At 40.7% G+C, this 20,468-nt stretch overlaps 1 protein-coding gene and 1 long non-coding RNA gene across 3 annotated transcripts in view; both read left to right on the forward strand.

Moving 5' to 3' along the window:
* Positions 1–2,554, forward strand: part of LOC308479127 — an 83,663-nt gene extending 81,109 nt beyond the window's left edge. The window contains exons 2-3 of one of the 2 annotated variants that reach the window (XR_013987475.1): positions 1,030–1,383; positions 1,437–2,554. This is a non-coding gene — a long non-coding RNA (uncharacterized lncRNA). Of the gene's footprint in view, positions 1–642; positions 1,384–1,436 lie in introns of those variants that run through there. The other variant, XR_013987476.1, reaches the window with a different exon arrangement.
* Positions 2,555–2,627: 73 nt separating this feature from the next.
* On the forward strand, positions 2,628–18,787 carry LOC308479067 (cytochrome P450 4A4-like). The gene is made up of 12 exons (XM_081009451.1): positions 2,628–3,234; positions 7,902–8,043; positions 8,897–8,941; positions 9,484–9,611; positions 10,505–10,635; positions 11,891–12,042; positions 12,402–12,508; positions 12,936–13,126; positions 14,147–14,280; positions 14,878–14,942; positions 16,801–16,883; positions 17,214–18,787. Exons 1-12 carry the CDS (start codon positions 3,043–3,045, stop codon positions 17,380–17,382), a joined length of 1,539 nt encoding a protein of 512 aa, XP_080865577.1. The 5' UTR covers positions 2,628–3,042; the 3' UTR covers positions 17,383–18,787.
* Positions 18,788–20,468: the final 1,681 nt, after the last annotated feature.

The following is a 20,468-nucleotide window of genomic DNA, read 5'->3' on the forward strand; positions in this document are numbered from 1 at the left end:
GAACGGCTCCATTTTCAAATGTTTCGGCTCCTGAACACCAAAAACCTGGAAGTAAATGCTCCGGCTTTCTATGCCACAACAGCAGCAAGAATACTTATTGCAAAGTATTGGAAGACACAAGATCTACCCACTCTGGAAGAATGGCAGATGAAGGTGATGGACTACATGGAATTGGCGGAAATGACTGGTAGAATCCGAGACCAGGGAGAAGAGTCGGTGGAAGAAGATTGGAAGAAATTTAAAGACTATTTACAGAAATATTGCAAAATTAATGACTGTTAGAATGATGTTGGATTGAAGTTAAGTGGTTTCTAGCTGTACTGGTATAAAAGAATATGGAAAAATTGGTATCTAATATGTAAAAATTTAATGTTATAAAAATCAAGATTAAAGATTAGGATTAAAAAGGAGGGAAAGGAATTGCTGGATTAACAAATTGAATTGGAATACAAAAGAGGGAGGCATGAGGAGGTCCGGGAAACAAGTAAATGTAAAAGAAGTGATGAAAAGATGGAATTGTTCTTAACTGTTTTTTCTTCTTTGTATTTTGTATTTTTCTTTTTTATTGTTAATTTTCTCATTAATGTGATTTTTCTTTTTTTTGAAATTTTAATAAATATTATTTTTAAAAAATAAAAATGCTCCGGCTTTCACAGATTTTTCAGAAGCCAAATGTCTGACGCAACTTCCGCTTGAGTGCAGGAATCTCTTGCAACCAATTGGAAGCCATGTTTCAGTCATCGAATGTTTCGGAAGCCTAATGGGCTTCCGGAACAGATTAGCTATAATACCAATTCAAACAGCTATAGCTTCCCCCCACAATTTAGGCAAGTGCCATCCCTGCTGTTTTTCAGAACCTGTCAAAGGCCTTCCTCTTCCAACAAGCCTTTTAAGTAGAAATCTTTCCTAGCCTGCACTTGTATTGGAATTCCTCCCCCCCCCCCCCAATTTAAAAATTGCTTGAGTGTTTTCCTGCCTTGGTTCCATTGGGAGGAAGGATAAGATATTAAGGAAGGAAGGAAGGAAAAGCCTCTATTAGAAGCAGCCGTGGTGTTGAACAACTTCAAGTAAACATGCACAACAGAATCCAATTACAGACACAGATTATAATAATACCTAGTACAGTGCCAGAGTAGCTGGTTAAATGGTTAAATTATCTTAGAAGAGTTGTATTGTGTATTCCCCCCCCCCCCCACAGTGAAGCATGGATATTGGGAGGGCCTGATAATTTTGTGTCCTTACTAATAAAGGGGGGGGGGGGGACCAACCCAAACTTCCTTGAGCCAATATTTCTTTGCTTCACTTCTCTCAGTACTCATCTGTGTTGTGTAAGACATTCAGATAAGGCTATATCCAGGACATTATTGAACCATTCCTCTTTAGGTAGCATCAGACATGACTTCAATTGTTCCAATGACCATCTAAGCCACCATTAGTAAGAACAAGTAAAGACATCACATGGCCCTGGCCCCCTCAATCGCCAGGTGGCGTGTTTGATTCCATAGTACAACTATGCACTGTGTAGCATATCTGTAACTTGTTTTTCTACCCAGCAGCTCAAATGTGTACATTTTCCTCCCCTACCTGCTTCTATATTTGCAGCAGCCCTGTAAGGTGGGCTAGGTTATGTTAATATAGATACATAAGCAGCAGCAGGGGGCCCAATCCACATACAATGTACCAGGCCCAGGAAATCCTGTTGACGTCTCTGAGATTACCGTTGCTCCTGGTCTGGAAATTCTCCCAGCTGGAGCATAACGCTGCAGCTAGACTGATGGTGGGGACAGACTACAGCCAGCACATAACTCTGGGGCTTAAAAGCTTTCACTGGATACCCATACCCCACTGGACCAAGTGCAAAATTATTGCATTAATTTACAGGGCCCCAAACAACATGGACGCAGGATACCTTAAGGATCCTCTGGTTCCATATATCCAGGGCTTTTTTTCAGAGGGAATTAACAGGAACTCAGTTCCGCCACCACTGCCATTCTAAGAAAACAAGGGAGGTGTTCATAGTGAGTTCCAGCACCTCTTTTTCTAGAAAAATAGCACTGTACAGTGGTACCTCGGGTTAAGTACTTAATTCGTTCCAGAGGTTCGTTCTTAACCTGAAACTGTTCTTAACCTGAAGCACCACTTTAGCTAATGGGGCCTCCTGCTGCCGCTGCGCCGCTGGAGCACAATTTCTGTTCTCATCCTGAAGCAAAGTTCTTAACCTGAAGCACTATTTCTGGGTTAGTGGAGTCTGTAACCTGAAGTGTATGTAACCTGAAGCATATGTAACGCGAGGTACCACTGTATATATCCTTGGGAAGTGATTTTGATTGGCGGAATGTCCCATGGAAAAAGCTGAAGTCCCCTTACCCTGATTCATAGCTCCAGTCAAATTTGCATAATTTCTGTATTTTTATTTTGTTTTCTCCTGCATAAATCTTGTGCTTCTCAGCTCCTGCTATCAGAAGCTTGAGCTGTGTGATCTGTGACCTTGTGACATGGCAATACATTAGATAAATAATTGTACTTTCATACAATAAAACTCAGGTTAATGCTTGCAGAGTGTAATTATATGACCTCAACACTCTCTCTCTCTCTCTCTCTCTCTCTCTCTCTCTCTCTCTCACACACACACACACACACACACACACATCCAACACAGTCACATCTAGGAACTGCATTTTTTATGACTGAATAGATATTAAAGGGCACAATAGTTGTTACTCTGTTTCTTGGCAGAGAAAAAGGAAAGCTGAAAGGGAGAATGTTATTGGTTGTTGGTCCCACCCAGTAGACTTTGGCTGGACTCAAATTACAGTTCCTATAGTCACTAAGTTTAATCTTTGAGGGAAAGTACGTGGGTGGTTCTTGCAGGCGAATACTTCTGATTTCCCTGGTAATGTACCAGAGATTACAGCAATTTGCAAAAAGATAGTGTTCAGTATTAGGACTAGAACTCCTTCTAGACCTGGCACTTTTAGCAATAGCAGCTCAGTGGAAGAAGGCACAGTAAACCAAGGTGGGAGTGTGAAAACTGTTCCAGAGATGGTCCTAAATTCTTCTTGGTCTTGGCTGCCTTGGGATTTATCTCATATTTTCCACTTGACAATTATTTTGAGCTTTGCCTATGTGGCCATGAAAGCTGTTCAGCTGTATCGGAAAAAACAGTACCTGGTCAAAGTTCTCAGCAGTTTTCCAGGACCTCCCGCTCACTGGCTATATGGCCATGTCAAAATGGTAAGGTGGCTGTGCAGGCGGTATGTGTGTGGCAGAGCGAAGGTGGTGGAGAAAGTGTCTTTATCTATGTATTTGCTAAGCTTTATGCTAAGAAAGTAATGGATTGATGCCCACATTCTTCTGTGTTATGTAAACATAGTGAGAAAAGTGCTTTTCGCTTGCTTTTTCTACTAACAGAGATTTAGGAGAAGGTCTTAACCCTTTCAAATGCAAGGAAAAGTCTGCTTGCACTTTTAAAAGTGCTGTGTAATGTTTGTCCACATTTGCGAGAAGTAAATATTTTTGAGTGCTTTGGGACTCCCTCCCTATTTGTTGACACTAGGCAGGCTCCCTCACCACAGTGGTTTGGACACTGACTGAACACGCCTTTATTTCACCAAGCCTACTCAACCATATGATTTAGTGACCTGTATCTTTTTAAAAAGTTTTAGTGATTTTATCACTGTATTTTAATTATGATTATTTCATACATGTTTGCTGTATCAAGTAAGCAAAACATTCCCTTTTCCAATATGGCTTCTCCACATAGTACTTTCTTTGTCCTCATACCACAGCAATACGTTAAATCACCCAAAAAGTTTCTGCTATGTGTGTGGAGAATTAACATTTAAATCTCAGAAAGGAAGTTTCACTCCACTTGTTTGAAAGGCACGCACACTTTATTTTGGTATTGTGGTAGGTGATGAAGACAAACCATTGGCCCCATATATTTGTTGTAAAACATGTGTAACACTCTTGACAGCCTGGCTAAAAGAGCCATCTTGCAGAATGCAGTTTGTTGTGCCAAGGCAGGTAGAGTCTAAGGATGCTTGTGAACTTCTGCTGCCTGTTAGTCCAGAAACAAAATAGAGACATAAAACAACATCAGCACAATTTTAACTGCTTCCTTGAGCATTGGTTCCAATTCATATTTTGTGCTAAGAGGAACCCAGCCACAGCGGTTTCTCAGCTTCATGTCACATTTTGAAAGGATATTTTATATCCAATGTGCTGTTTCATTAATGTTGTCATTCAGTCTGTTTAAACCTACAAGACAGCTGGCTTGGGGTACTGTACCTGGTCTGTTGAATACTGACTATGTATATTCAGAAATAGGGATGAATAATCTCTCAGTCTCAGTATTGTCTGTTTCTTATTTGCATAGCTGTCAACTTTTCCCTTTCTTGCGAGGAATCCTATTTGGAATAAGGGAATTTCCCTTTAAAAAAGGGAAACGTTGACAGCTATGCTTATTTGTCCAAACTTAAATTTGGTTCTCTACATTTCTGCAGTAACTTGCAGATTATATATTTTTTTAAAAAATAAAATCTTCATACAAATTATTTAGCATTTTACCGTAAATGTCTCCTAAGAAACACATTTTTAATGCACTTTTAACTAATACAGTGGTATCTCAGGTTACAAACACCTTGGGTTACAAACACTTTGGGTTACAGACTCCGCTAACCTGGAAGTAGTACCTCGGGTTAAGAACGTTACCTCAGGATGAGAACAGAAATCGCACGGCGGTGGTGTAGCGGTAGCGGGAGGCCCCATTAGCTAAAGTGGTACCTGAGGTTAAGAACAGTTTCAGGTTAAGAATGGACCTCCGGAACGAATTAAGTTCGTAACCAGAGGTACCACTGTACACACATTTTTGCAAACTTTCCCCCCTATACTGTGCATCTTTGTACATTATTTTTACGTATGTTTGTTTTTATGCACACCTTTACCTAATATATACATTTTTCTAAACATTATTTGCTTGGAGAACTGCACCACAAAATTCAGGTAAGTGTGAATTTCACAGGACGATTGTGTTTTGATTCTCATATTGTTTTGGAACATGAGAATTTTGCATATCCACCTTTAAATGTGAACTGAATCAGTATCCCTACTCAGGAGTTCAGTTTACATTCCAAGCTAGAGAAGAGCTTTTGGGGGACACTGTGCTCAGTTCAGAACATTGCTGAACTTTAAACTAAGTCATATTCCAAGGTAAATAAAAAAAAATCCTTCCAGTAGCACCTTAGAGACCAACTAAGTTTGTTATTGGTATGAGCTTTCGTGTGCATGCACACTTCTGTTATCTGAAGATAAGGTGCTACTGAATCGATTATTTTTATTTTGTTTTGACTACGGCAGACTAACACGGCTACCTGACTGTAACTAGATCCAAGGTAAATGATTGCAACCTGTAGCAACAGCACTAGAGATCAGCTATAGCAGATCTGCCAGCCATTATGCTAAGCCAAGCTGTAAGGAGTGCTTCATGCCATTACTTCCTCATATCTTGTTTGTTTCACACTTTTTGAAATGCAAGCAAGCGACAAATGATGGAATTTCTCATCACGTTTGTACTAAAAGCTTTCAGCCATTGCCAGATACAGGGCTGAACTGTGAACATTTAAAGTCAACATTCAGAAACCAAAGAATCTACTCAGCCAGTAGAAACAAACATTTCTTCCTGAGAGCACTTTGAAGGAAAATAATAGAGAACCTCATATAATCTGTGCTGAACATGAAGAGCAGCGTAAACAGCATGTTATCTGCTCATGACTTAAGGACTTTATGATGATATGATTATTCCACACCCATCGTACATTCCCGAATTATAACATTAACTTGGTCTTGACTGATACCTGCTGAATATTTTCTTATCATTAGGCACTTGTGGTCGGGGAAGAAATACACTTTCAGTAAAGTGCCAATTTGGAATGCCATTCCATTATGAAAAAATGAGAAGGATTCTGAGTGCAAAATTGCACAGTTGTGACTCATGTGTTATGGAATCTCAAGCTTTTAAATTCAGAGGGGGGCCATATTTTCTTTTTCCTAAACAGAAGACTGGCATACAGAGTTTATTTTACTTTGAAAAGAAAAGCCTGATCCATAACTAGGTCAAGAAACTGACAGCCAACAAGCAATTATTAAATTACCATTGCTTATTTTAAATTGAAAATCAATGATGCAACTTCAACATACCACTGAAGTCTTCCATGAGACATTGTTCACGTATGCTGAGCACTCTGCAACCTTTTGCTGGCTCAGATGATTGCTTGGCAGGTGGAGGGAAAACAACACATTTCCTTTCATCAAGAGAGGGAGTTATCTTGGAAAACCTTAGTTTTCAACGTTTTTAAAAGAGCCTCTCTCCTCTAATACTCATGCTTATGATGGAAAACTCAAAATGTGTGCACGCATTTATCACAGGCATATCCAAGTCTCTCTCTTGTTAGTTTCTATACACTTATATGTTCCACAACAGGTCCAGGGTACCTTTGGCTCGCTAGATATTGTTCAGCTACAACTCCCATCAGCCATAGCCACTGCTCATGCTTGCTAAGGCTGATGGGAGTTGTAGTTCAGCAAACTCAAGAGAGCCAAATGTTCCCTTCACTTGTGGTCACAACTTTATTGATTACAGGTATAGGTAGACTTTGGCTCAGGCATTGGGTGTATATCTATATTAGCCTCCTACTGGAGGACTGGAATTTTGAACAGGGTCATGCCATGTATTGTGGACTCTCCAAGACATGAAGCTCTAATCCCACATTCAGCCTCTACTCCCTGGCTCCCATATTTGACGTGCAAATGTTTGCATTTGTGATTGATCTATTTCTCTTATGCAATCTTACCTAAAACAGAGGAAAGATTTGCACACATAAAGAAGCATAATCAACCATAAACGCTATATAATAATGTTATTATAATGGTTCAATTTATTTCAATTAGGAAAAAATGGTTTTTCTATCTGTATTATTTGGTGGCTGTTTTCTTCTTAAAATTTAGACATCAGTGGCTTTATCATTCTTAAACAGTGTGTGTTCTTCTACACCTGTGAGGTTTAGTGCAGAACAGAAAGAAAGCAGGTTTTAAAAGACTGGGGTGTTAGGACAGAGCCAAGGGGGTGAATAATTCCATTGTTAAATATGCATCCTAGCTTAAAGTTATATTATTTTTTAAAACAAATTTTATTAAATTTTCCACAGTGATAACACAAACCACAAAGCAAAATGATACACAAAAACAGAAAAAGAAAAAGAAAAAAGAAGACAGAAAAAGGGGGAACAATAAACAGATAAACAATAACAACAAACTTAATTCTTCACAAATCCAACCTTTTAAACATCTTGGTTGATTTCCTCAAATCCCTCCCTTCTGAGTTTCCTTGTAATTAAAAGTAACAGCTTTCCAATATCATTATTAAACTAAAACAATTTCCAATTATAGTCCATCTTATTCACTTTTCTTAACATTCTAAATCCCATTTATTTAATTATAACTTAATTTAATCCTAGGCCTATTTGTTTCTTTCAAGTAATTTCTAATTTTTTATATTACAATATTTATTCAAATAGTCCTTGAATTTCCTCCAGTCCTCTTGAAACTCCTCTTCTTTCTGGTTGCGGATTCTTCCAGTCAGGTCAGCTAGCTCTGAAAAGTCCATCATCTTCATCTGCCAATCTTCCACTGTTGGTAGTTCTTGTGTTTTCCAATTTTTAGCAAGTAATATTCGGGCGGCCGTTGTGGCATGCAAAAATAATTTAACTAGCTTAAAGTTATAAACCATTGCATTATATAACCATCTAAGTCTGATTTCATCCTGAACTAAACATTTAATCACGGTGTCCGAGATGTAAACTGACTACTGATCTTTTTTTAAAATAAATAAATAAATGATGCAGATGAAACCAGAAGAAGAATTCCTGAACATAGCAGCATGGACAGAAAAGTACCCACACTGCCATCCACTTTGGTATGGAACTTTCTTGGCTTTCCTGGCCCTCAACCACCCTGAATATGCAAAGGCAGTGTACAGCAGAGGTGGTAAGAAATTTGTATCTGACATCCTTCTGATCGTGAAGTTACATGAATATGCTAGAGGTTGTAAAAATTATCCATGCATTTATCTCTGGGCAGTAAGTTGCACTGCTCTTTACTTTTATTGAGATACAAATGTAAGTGATTCATATTTAAAGGCCCTCCTAAAGCAACCTTCCCCAAGCTGGTGCCTTTAAGATGTCTTGAACTACAACTCCCATCAGTCCCTCACTGCCAGGCAAAGAACTCCCAGCTCCCAGATCTAGTTCTCTCCAAGTCTTTAATGCTCAGATCGGATTAATAGAGAAGGCACATTGCAGGCTACAAAGTTCAACAGGTATATTAGAGACTTACAGACACACTGCCTTGAACCCATCATTGAGTGGGCTTGGGGCTATGTGACGTCAGCACACTGTTCACGCATGCCCAGCAGCGTGTGCACATGACGTCAGCATGCCATGCCATGCGGTGGGTGGGTGCGCCCACTGCAGAATTTGGGGGGGGCGGTCCTTTCAATATTGGGGATAATGGCCACCTGCTCCCCCACTCGGTAACCCTGGAGACTTGGATACTTCCTTTTGGAAAGTGGGGGAAACACAACTATTTGCCCAATGGAGGCTGGGCAAGGAAAAGGTTGTTTGTCTTAATTCTCATGTGCAAAGATGTGGGAGTGTGCCTTGGATCTGGCTGCTGAAAAGCAAGAAAAGGCAAGTGAGGGAGCTCTGGGTGCCCATAGGAATCCCCTGGCTTGAGGCAACAGAGTACAATTCAGCAAATTAAATATTAAAATTTGTTTTCACAAATAGTTTTTTACCATCTCATGCTAAGCTCATTTTCTCTCATTTATCACACTATTCAGATCCTAAAGCTCTTATAGCATACAACTTCCTGGTTCCATGGATTGGTATGTATTTTCTCTCATTAATTTTATGTATTCCTGAATTTTCTGTGATATTCTTGTATTGAGCATATCCATATATTCTCAGCTTTCAAAGTTCAAAGTTCCTTTGGGTCTATGGGAAGCTGCTAGTATTTGTTAAGCTGGTGCCTTCCCCACTGGTGCCTTCCAGGAGGCTTCAGTGCCAGCTTTATTCCTCTGGCCAACTGATTTCTGCCCGTGTTGCTGAAGAATCAGACTCTATAGGATGTTTCCCTACAATGTCAAAAGTCTGTCCTTATAGAGATTATGAAGATGGACTTCTCGGGTTATAAGGAAATATACACACTGCATTCCATGTTTCAAAAAACCTTTAGTAGGGAAATAGATTCTTAACTTGAATTGTTCCAGCAATTAAGTGCCTACTTCAATGGGTCAAATATAGTGCTGTAAACCCTGCCATCTGTGGTGGATAATTTACCATGTGACCCTGACCCTGGTGTATGTGCCTAAGAAAGACAACATTATCTTGGGCTTCTGTTCCTCATTTTCCTTCCTTTTCCTGGCAGGAAGGGGGCTTCTCATCCTGAATGGGCCAAAGTGGCAGCAGCACCGGAAACTGCTGACTCCCGGATTCCATTACAATATTCTGAAGCCTTATGTGACTCTTATGGCAGAATCAGTCAAGGAGATGCTGGTAAGAAACCCCATTGCTACTTTCAGGAGGTCAGCTCCAGTCTAAGAAGTTGCTCATCCACCTTCATGATCTCAGTCCTGCTTTGAGCAGACTCAGAGGGCCAGAGCAGACTCTTTCTTTGACCTGAAAGCCTCCTCTGACATACCACAAATATTTTTTTGGAAAAGTTTGAGTCAGAAGACCCCACCAAAGTGTGAAGCTAGTTGAGCAGCCCTTTGGGTCTCAGGCAATGAGTTTGCAGCAGCATTGAATTCTAAAATTCCTTCATAAACTTGTGAACCTTAATATTGTCTTAATTAGTTCATTCACTTTCTTAAGATAAACGGACGGTGACTACCATGCATCACTTAAAATGCATCACTTTGAAGGGTTGTTCAGTGTTGTATTAGCTAGAATTGTATGTCAAAACTGTGTTTACGTTTGCAGACAGTGTTTTTGACTGGAATGCCTGCTATCACCCTTTCCTTTGTAGTCCTGTGAATTAATGATCAGTTCATTAGCTCCCGAGAATCTCCTGACCTGTCTTCTTTGTTTCAGGGTACACATTCAGCCACCCAACCCTGAAGCATACAGCCGAGTCTCTCTCAAGGGACAGCTGCACATAATCTTTGCAAAACCATTTCTCAAATGCAAGGATCATTCGCAGGGGAAAGTTAATGGGCAGCATGGAGAATGCTCAATTCTGTCTCAGAAAATAAATATAATTTATTCTGCAATTAACTAGCAAAATCCATAGTTGGGCAGTCACTGACATACTTGACAATCTAAGGTTTTCATATATTGACCACAGCAGATCATATATTGTTCCAGTATCTAATAAAGAATCATCTAATCATTCTAGAGACTTCCCCAGAATGAGACTTCTCATTTCTGTCCCTTTCCTAAAATATTAGGATACATGGGTAAAGCTGGTACCAAAGAATGGCACAGCATCAGTGGAGATGTTTGAACATGTCAGTCTGATGACTCTTGATAGTATTATGAAATGTGCCTTCAGCTACCAGAAAAATGCTGAAACGGACAGGTGAGTATAAGATGCCTATTTAAGGCAAGGTGGGAGCCACAGGACGATACAGTCTTTCCTTTTTGTGCCATGGGCTAGCAGTGACATGAGAAGCAAGCCCAAGGCTGCAATCACCACTGCAATCTGTATATGGTTAATGAAGCCATTCAGGATGTTGGCCATCACTACATCATTCGTGAGCAAATTCTATAGTTTAACTGTGCAAAGAAATACTTTCTTTTGTTTCTGATGAATCTTCCAACTGTCGGCTTCAACGGATGGCCCTGGGTTCCTTCCTCTAGCCCCTGGGCCAATTTGTTTGTCCTTATTGTGGGATAACCAGCCTCACATAACCAGCATGCTTGGGTCTAATTAATGCATGAAGGGGTTAAGACCATAACGTAAGCTGTCCTGCCAGGCTTAGCTCACCTTGGAAGAGAGTAGGTAATCAGAAACTAATTGGTAGCCATTGCAGTCAGGTGTAACATGCTCAAACCATCTTGCCCTCGTGAGCGACCTGGCTGCTGAATTCTGCACCAGCTGAAGTTTCCGAGCTTTCTTCAGAGGTAGACATACATATAACGTGTTGCTATATTCTAACATAGAGGTTACCAAAGTATACACAACAGAAGTTGTATATCCAGATAGGGATACAGCTAGGCCACTAGCCGAAGCTGATGGAAGGAACTCCTTGCCACTGATGCCACCTAGGCCTCAAGTGACAGCAAATGATCCAGAAGTACGCCCAAATTATGTACCCGTTCCTTCTGAGGGTGTGTAACCCCATCAAGAGGAGGCAACCTCCCATCCATCCAGTCCAAGGAACCACTCACTAACAGTGCTTCAGTCTTATCTGGATTGAGCTTCAATTTCTTGGTGCTCATACCAAGGCAATTTAATGTCCCAGCACTGCCACACCTGCAGCTGTAAAGGAGAAGCAGAACTGTGTTTAATCAGCATATTGCTGACAACATATTCCAAAACTCTGGATAACTCCACTCAGGAGTTTCTTGCAGATGTTGTGGGGGATAAAATTCAACCCTGATGAACCCCACATTAGAGGCTCTGTGGAGCTGAGAAGAATTTCCCAAGTATCACCCTCTGGAAAGAACCATCGAAGAAGGAGTGGAACCACTACAAAACAATGCCACTCATCCCTACCTCTGATCTCAAATAGAAATGGATCTAGAAATGGGACTTTTAATAAACATGTCATCTAACCTTTTTTGTCTTCATTTTATGCTTATATTTGTTTCCACTTTCCTACTGTCCACAGAGACAATTCCTACATTCAAACTGTGTTTGATCTCAGCTTCCTGTACTATGAGAGACTGAAAACACCTTGGCATCACAATGATCTCATTTACCGGTTGAGCTCCAAAGGGCGTCAGTTTTACAAAGCTTGCAAAATAGCCCACCATCACACAGGTATGTATCTTTTACTCCCTGGCAACAACTTCTTCTTCCTACTCGTCCCCCTCCTCTTCTTCTGAGCTAATGTATAAATTTATTTCATAATAAAAAATTCAAAAGCAAAAACATACTGTTTCAGTACCATTAGGAAAATTAAAAATTGTAATAGTGTCGGTATGATGTACTAAGGGCATATAAAACGTAGGTGTGAAAAGAAGAAGAAATTAAAAAACAATTTAATATGGGTTGAATGATTAGTAACACGTGGACTTATTCGGAAAGTTAGAGAAATGAGAAATCTAAAAAGGTTGAATATATTTGCTTGCCTCTTACACATAGCTTTATTCATTTCATACTGTATGTTTTCAATGCAGAGAAGGTAATAAGAGAGAGGAAGGATTCCCTCAAGAATGAGAAAGAGCTTGAAAAGATTCTGAAGAAGAGGCATTTGGACTTCCTGGATATTCTTCTTTGCGCAAAGGTGGACATTGTAAAAATAATGGACCTATGCCTGCCATGCTATATTGCTAAGGGCTTTTCCAGCCATCACTATTCTGTTCATATGACACAGCCCAAGCAAAACTCCCATGGTCTGCAATATATACCTAAAATTGTAAGGCTATCATCACACTGGAGTTTGTGTGGCTGCTGACAGGTGGCCCTGTCAACTCCAGCATGAATGCAGTATGGCGGGTAGGCACGTGAGTGAGCAAGCACCATAGGTGGCAGGTGGCCCAGGTGAGCTGTTTAATTGAGGGGGTGGTGCTTCAGAGAGCAGCTTGGCAAACCGCTTTTGGAAGCACCTCCCCCTTCTTTGATGTGAGCTGGGAGAGGGAGGAGGGTCTAGGAGAACTTTGAGTATTGGATCTCACTAATCCTATAAAACACTATTTTCCCTGTGCGGTTAGGATGAAAATGGAAATCCATTGTCAGATGAAGACATACGTGCAGAAGTGGACACATTCATGTTCGAAGGTCATGATACCACAGCTAGTGGAATCTCTTGGCTCTTTTATTGTATGGCCCAGAACCCTGAACATCAGCAGAGATGCAGAGAGGAGATCATGGAGCTTCTTGGGCAACAGGAGGCGATACAATGGTCAGACTAAATTCTTGTTCAACTTTAAATGTTTATTTCCTGGGTCATATTATGAGGTTTCTGAAGGAGAGCAACACTGCAGAGTAGTTTAGGATCATAGTAGTCTGACCACAGGCCTCAGGTTGAGTAAGTTCCAGGGAAGATGGGCCAGTCCTATACTGTAGGAAAAGAAGCTCTGATTTCTATTTCTATATTTAAATCACTGCTTTGGCTGCTGCACAGATGTACTGTAGCTAGTGCGGTCATGCTTGAATCGCCAAAAATACTGCAAAAATCAAAATCTATTATCAAAAAGAGACAGCTCTTCAAAAAGTAGGACACAATTAGCCTCCCTCACCCATTACTTGCATGAAGAGGTAACACAGTTACAAGAGATGGGCTGTGGACTGAGCCCACCAATACGCCTGGTCTCTAATGTCCTGATAACTTCTAAGGAGGGGAGCCTCCTCTATTCAGGTGGGATTCCTGCATGATTTGCTTTCCAGGTAGACTTCCTGCATGGTTTAATTTCCTATAACAATTAAAAAAACCACACCAGTTTTGTATGCTGTATTTCATTCAATCAATCATTTAACTTATTTACTGCCTTTCTCACACTATAAGAAACAAGGTGGCTAACAGAATAAATTAAAATGAATACACTTAAAAACCCCACAGTCAATATAATTGTTTTTTTTTTTAAAAAGAAGTGCATAACAGCCCTAAAAGCACAGATGTTCACTAATATTTGCATCTCCATGCATGCTTTAAGCTAGTATGTGCATTTTTGCACTTGTTATTTGTCTGGAGAAGTGCAGATTATGAAGGGTGGCTGTGTTCAGTTCACATCTTGTTCCAGAAAGTGTGAGTAAGGTAAGTTCACCTTTAAATAGGAACTGAATCAAATTTCTCCCCTCTCCCCATCCCTTGTTTCGAGTAACGACAGCTTAGATAGTGGCTTCCACTCCGACTCCTTTTTTGTTTCATCTTAACAAAAGTTTATGTGACTTAACGCCAGTAATTTTGGGCGGTGTCTTTAAGGGACGACTTGGGAAAGATGACGTACAGCACCATGTGCATTAAGGAGAGCCTTCGGCTTTATCCTCCAGTACCTCTTATAGCACGAGAACTGAATTCTCCTGTGACTTTTGCTGATGGACGAACCTTACCAAAAGGTAGGTTTCCCCTCTCTCCCTTCTGCAGACTTCCTTTGAACTCGCCCCTTCCTCTTCCATCTTCATTCTTACACTGTTCTCATTATTCAGTTCCACTGTCTCTTAACTTTCATCAAGGGTGGCTAACCTTTTGTGGTCCACATTCACCCTGCCAACTGTGATGCGGCCACCCCACACTCTTGCTTGCACACACTCACATTCATGCACACAGGGCATTTGTGGAGGACACACACAGGTGTGCATGCTGACACAGAGGTACACAGCCCCTGTGTTCAGAGGGACAATTTCTGGAGCTACTAGGCCTTAGATGGACTATCTCTTGAGGCCCCACCTACACCTAAATGAATTCCTTGGGCAAACAAACAAATATTACATGACCAGGAAAGCACAGTCGTATGCTTTCCAGCTGCCTTCCTGTACTCTGTGCAGGATCATCCTGGTTACCAGTGCAACAACTCTGAAAATCTGCCTCTCTTTGCAGCAAGTTATTGAGAATGAATGTTTTGGTAAATGTCACTGGATAGCAATTAATTCTCATTACATAATATCACTGCTGATGAAATGATACAAGATGCTGTGTCTCTTTCCCCCCCACAGGTTTTCTAACTGCATTGGATGTTTATGGTCTTCACAGAAATCCTGAGATTTGGGACAATCCTGAGGTAATAATAAAAGGAGAAAAGCCTAAGCAAGACCTTTCTGGTGAGACTGAGAGAAGTTGACATGTTTTGAGAAAAAGATGGTGGAATAATTGCCATAGACACATACAATTTCTTTAAGAAAAGAGGCCAATTGTTTCTCACACTAACACTGTGTGACTAGATGTGTGGATTTATCCCAGTGTTTTGTTTTACCAGTTTCTTGCTTGTTTTACCTTACTAAACGCATCCGGACGTATTCCAGTTTGGAGGTGAGAAAGGCTGATTTAGTCCATTGCCTCATATCAATGGCCTAATACCAAAAAAACTACCCCCTGGTATGATATTAGGTGTGGAGCAGAAACAGATAAACACAAGTGATGCCTGCATTTTCCTATGTAGATACTACCAGCTCTAGAGTGTGTGCATGAGAGAGAGATGCTGGTGAAAGTGTTTGTGTCTCTGTGTGTGTTTCTGTGCGCATGTAGAGCTAAATTACTCCCTACGCCATGACTCTGATCCAAATCCCTTTCCTGCCAGCAGCTCTTAGCAAAAAGAAAAATGTTTGGATATATCTTCTAACACTCTGATGTCAAGCTTAGTGTGTCCCTCTACAGAATTGGATAAGAACAGTATGAGGAAGATACTGTACTAATTAAGCAGAAGGACAGGCCACATGTTATGTAGTTATGATTCTTAAAATGTTGCTTAAGCACTTACAAAATGGCAAAAATCTATTGCGAAAAGAAAACCATTGCAAAATATATGGGCAAAGCTGCTGTTGAATCCTAATCCAGAAAACATTCCTAATCCACGTCAGGAGCTATGGAAGCATTCTGCCAAAAATCCACCCACCCACCAGCCCCTAAAGTGCTGCTTACAAAATCTGTGTAGGCTTCCCTCTCCATTCAAAGAGCAACTTCAGGAGCAACATCAGCACCACAGCAGGGGGGAAAGGTTAGCATTTCCCTCCCAAGCCCTGCAGGCCTGTTGCTGGTCAGACACTCCAATGGCTGTGTACAGTTTTAAAAACATGCACACTGATGCAATTAACATCATGTCTCATTTGGACCAGGCATTTATAGATTTGTCTCGTTTGGCCCAGGCATTTATAGATATCTCTCATTTGGCGCGGGCATTTATAAATATGTCTCATTTCATAGAATCATAGAATCATAGAGTTGGAAGAGACCACAAGGGCCATCGAGTCCAACCCCCTGCCAAGCAGGAAACACCATCAGAGCACTCCTGACATATGGTTGTCAAGCCTCTGCTTAAAGACCTCCAAAGAAGGAGACTCCACCACACTCCTTGGCAGCAAATTCCGCTGTCGAACAGCTCTTACTGTCAGGAAGTTCTTCCTAATGTTTAGGTGGAATCTTCTTTCTTGTAGTTTGGATCCATTGCTCCGTGTCCGCTTCTCTGGAGCAGCAGAAAACAACCTTTCTCCCTCCTCTATGTGACATCCTTTTATATATTTGAACATGGCTATCATATCACCCCTTAACCTCCTCTTCTCCAGGCTAAACATGTCCAGCTCCCTTAGCCGTTCCTCATAAGGCATCGTTTCCAGGCCTTTGATCATTTTGGTTGCCCTCCTCTGGACACGTTCCTCTGGACAAAGACAATGCCTTTGGCCCAGGCATTTATAGATATGAAGGAATTTTCCTTCAGATTACACTGGGGAAAACATATTGCTAAGCATGCAATCCTATAATCCTATACAGAACTAGGCCCCTTGGAGCTCAATGGGCATTATGACCTGGTAAGTGGGTATAGAACAGTATTCTTTTTTGTGAATGCCCCTTTATCCTTTAGCTCTTTTGCCACTATATCTGTTGCCATTCTAATACAAAGTTCCACGACTTATTTTCTGTTGTAGGAGTTTAATCCTCTAAGATTCTCCACAGAGAATTCAAAGCATCGCCACCCATATGCTTTCTTGCCTTTTGCTGCAGGGCCAAGGTAAATATTTTCTCACCTATACTTTGCACTGTTCCCTCCATAAAAGGAGACGTTTACATTAAGCTTCAATGAAAGACACAACTGTGTTCAAGGCTTATAAAACTGTGAATGAGTCCACAGCAAAGCAGAATTAACTGCCAGCATAAAACAATATATACTCAAATGCCTAAAAGGGTGGGGCATACAAAGGAAAACAAAGATGGTGGCAGACATTCATTTCGGGGAAGGGAAACCTAAAAGTGAAGGAGCAACAACCGAAATGGCCCCGATTGGACCATCTGCAGAATGCTCTTCTGTTTGTAATGCAATGTTGCCCTTCATTTTACTCAGGAACTGCATTGGACAACAGTTTGCCATGAATGAGATGAAGGTTGCTCTTGCATTGACCCTCCTGCACTTTGAGCTTTTGCCTGATCCTGCCAACCTCCCGATTCCCATGCTGCAAGTTGTCACCCGATCCATAAATGGGATATATCTGAAGCTGAAGGCTCTCCACTGATGGCTGCTGTTACCAGAGTAGTAATGCTTGCTTCTGGACTCTCAATTCCTGCCAATAAATACATACATACTGTCCCTGATAAAATATGTAAACATCCTACATGCAAAGAATTATTATTACTGTATTTTCCAATAACATTGATCTGGATCCAGCCATGACGTGGGGAAAAGGTAGGGATTTAGCGCTCATGGGGGGAACATATTAGAATATGTGAGTGAAGGTTCCAGCTGTTCCCATATAACTATAAGCACCAGCTGCCACAAAGTTGTTCCGTCATTTTGAGCCAGCAGCTCCAGCCAAATCAGAAAGTCTTTAGGACATATTCTAGACAGTGAGCAAAAACAAAGCAGCAGTTAGCTGGCGATGGAGAATCTATTCAATCCCTTGTGGTCCTGGCTCCCCAGGAGTTTCTCTGTTTTTCTATTGGACTGTGATGTTGATCTTCACCTGAATGGCTCTGAAAGCCATCCAGCTGTTTCAGACAAGGCAGAACCTGATCAAGGGTTTTAGGAGTTTCCCAGGACCTCCCAGCCACTGGCTATATGGCCATGTCCACATGGTAAGGGATTCTCTGACTTTCCTGGTGGGAAGGTGCTCTTTGTAAAATTGCATTTCTCGATAAGGAACTGGAGATTGACTGGATTCTGTGTTACCAGCTGCCATTCAATTGTGCCTAAAGAGTAGGGCACAGAATATCTTCTTTCTGGAGCATTGGTTCCAATTCATATTGTGTGATCAGAGGAATCCAACCACGGTGCTTTCTCTGCTTCATATCACATTCTAAAAGGATATTTTCTATGAAATGTGCTGTTTGTTATTGTTGTCATGCAGTTTGTTTGCACCTGCAAGGCAACTGGCTCAGGTACCATGGCACTGGTTTGAGAGACCAGGCTCTTAGAACTTTAGTTTGGGTGGGCTATCCTGCCCTGTAATGTGGCTGGCCAGGTAATGTAGAATGGCCAGACACTGAGACATGACATCTCTCACCACCCATGAGGGACCAATAAATATTGGTAGGCACTATTAATATTAATATTATGCAGTGCACTTCTGCTCTTTTATGAAGGGAATTGTTGTCCTCTCTAGGTATACAGAGGCTGGTTCAAGATCCAGCACCATTTCCAAATAGAGATTCTTTCAGTATTTTGAGGCTGCTATGATTGTAATTATATTGTTTGGCAATTCCTTTTAAGCTCTCAGTCCAACCAGGTCATATTCAGAATAGACTTGTGGAAATAAATGCACTTGATTAACTTAAATCCATTGGTTTCACTGACTTTGTGGCTTGGAAAGGAGAGCTTGGGTTATTTACAATATAAACTCTGATACCAGGGCTTAATATGAATGGATTTTATTTTTTTACACATTTTATATCACAGACCTAGAAATACTTTGGGTCCCCCCCCCCCCATAAAACAAAGTATACATCATTCAGCTTAATAATATATATGTCATAACTATGGTATTACAAGGATTATACAGGGAAAAGGCTGATCATTTAGACTTTCTTATTCCCCCTCCATGTTCTCACATCAGCTGTTCTGGGGGAGGAGTCCTGAAGACCTTTTAATATTTCATGATTATTTCGTGTATTTTAAAATATGTAATTTACCTGTAAGTCATCTTGGAATGATTTATTTCCTGTACTGTGGGATATAAATATCTGTCATAAGAGAAGAATGAATAAATAACTCTAGATGTTGCAAATAAATAAAAAAATCGTATTGACTTCTTCTACATCTTGTGTTAACTGTTTCTAAAAAATCCAGAGACTATTTTCTTCCCTATGAGAGGTTTAATATCTGCTCCCAATGCACTCCTTTGTACCATTCATCCTTGTGGCTTCGTCTCTGAGTATCAGTTAATTCTAGGCATGCTAGGTACTTCCCCTGATAAAATATCTTAAGCATCTTATACGAAGACAATTAAAACTACATTTCCCAATAACAGTGATCCTAATTAAGATGTAAAGTGGGGAATGGGGGATGATTCCGGGCCCACAGAGAGAAACAAAATAGAATTTGTGGGCTGAGGTCCAAGCAATTCCCAGATTCCTACAGCTCCAGCTGCCACAAACTTGTTCTGGCATTTTGAGCCAGCAGTGCCAGCCAAACCAGAAAGTCTTCAGGACTTATTCTAGACAGTGAGCAGAACAAAACAGCAGTCAGCTGGTGATGGAGTATCTAATCAACCCCTTGTGGTCCTGGCTGCCGGGGAGTTTCTCTCAGTTTTTCTATTGGACTGTGACCTCCCAGCCACTGGCTATATGGCCATGTTCACATGGTAAGGGAATCCCTGACTTTCCTGGTGATATGTTTGGTCTCCCATTGTAAAACTGTGCAGAACAGAAAGAAACAGAAAGAAAGCAGGTTTAAAATCTGATTAATGATTCAGATGAAACCTGAGGAGAAAAGAACTCATAAAGTCAAATAAATGAGAATTCGGAGCCCTATTCTTGCTCATCCAAATCTGCCCCTTTTTACTAACCCGTGGGAGAAGGTATGAGAGCCATTTAAGGACAGCTCCCTAATGTGCCAAGATTCCTGGATGAGAATAATATCAAAGCCAGTTCAGAATGTAATGAAACTCAGTTCTCTGGTGGATGAAGCCTAGCCAGCCACGGTCCAGGTGTGTTGGACAATCTTTTGCTGTTCTTTTCATTGTCATGCAGCTACTTTCACAGGCAGGTAATTGAGGCTGCCACTCCTCCGTTGCTGGCAAGTATGTTATTGCACCTCCAATTCTTGCCATGGCTCAGCAAAATCAGATTGGTAGATAAAGCCCATTACATTTTTTTTAAAAAATAATATTTATTCATAGTTTCAGAGTAATAGAAAAAATAGGGAAAAAAACCAACACTACAATACATAAAAAAGAAGAAAAAGCGCAAAACATAAAAACCAATGCAGCAATACAACAAAAGAAGAAGAAGAAAAAAAAGACACAAATCCCAAATTTCATATCTTTAACTTCCATTTGCTTGTTTCATTGACCTCCTCACACCTCCCTTTCTGTATTCTAGTTTAATTAGTTATTTCAGCAAATTCTTTCCATCTTTCTCAATTTTTGTTAAATAATTTATCTTA

The sequence above is a fragment of the Podarcis pityusensis genome (genome assembly GCF_964106645.2).
Source record: "Podarcis pityusensis genome assembly, chromosome: 6".
Lineage (NCBI taxonomy): Eukaryota > Metazoa > Chordata > Lepidosauria > Squamata > Lacertidae > Podarcis > Podarcis pityusensis.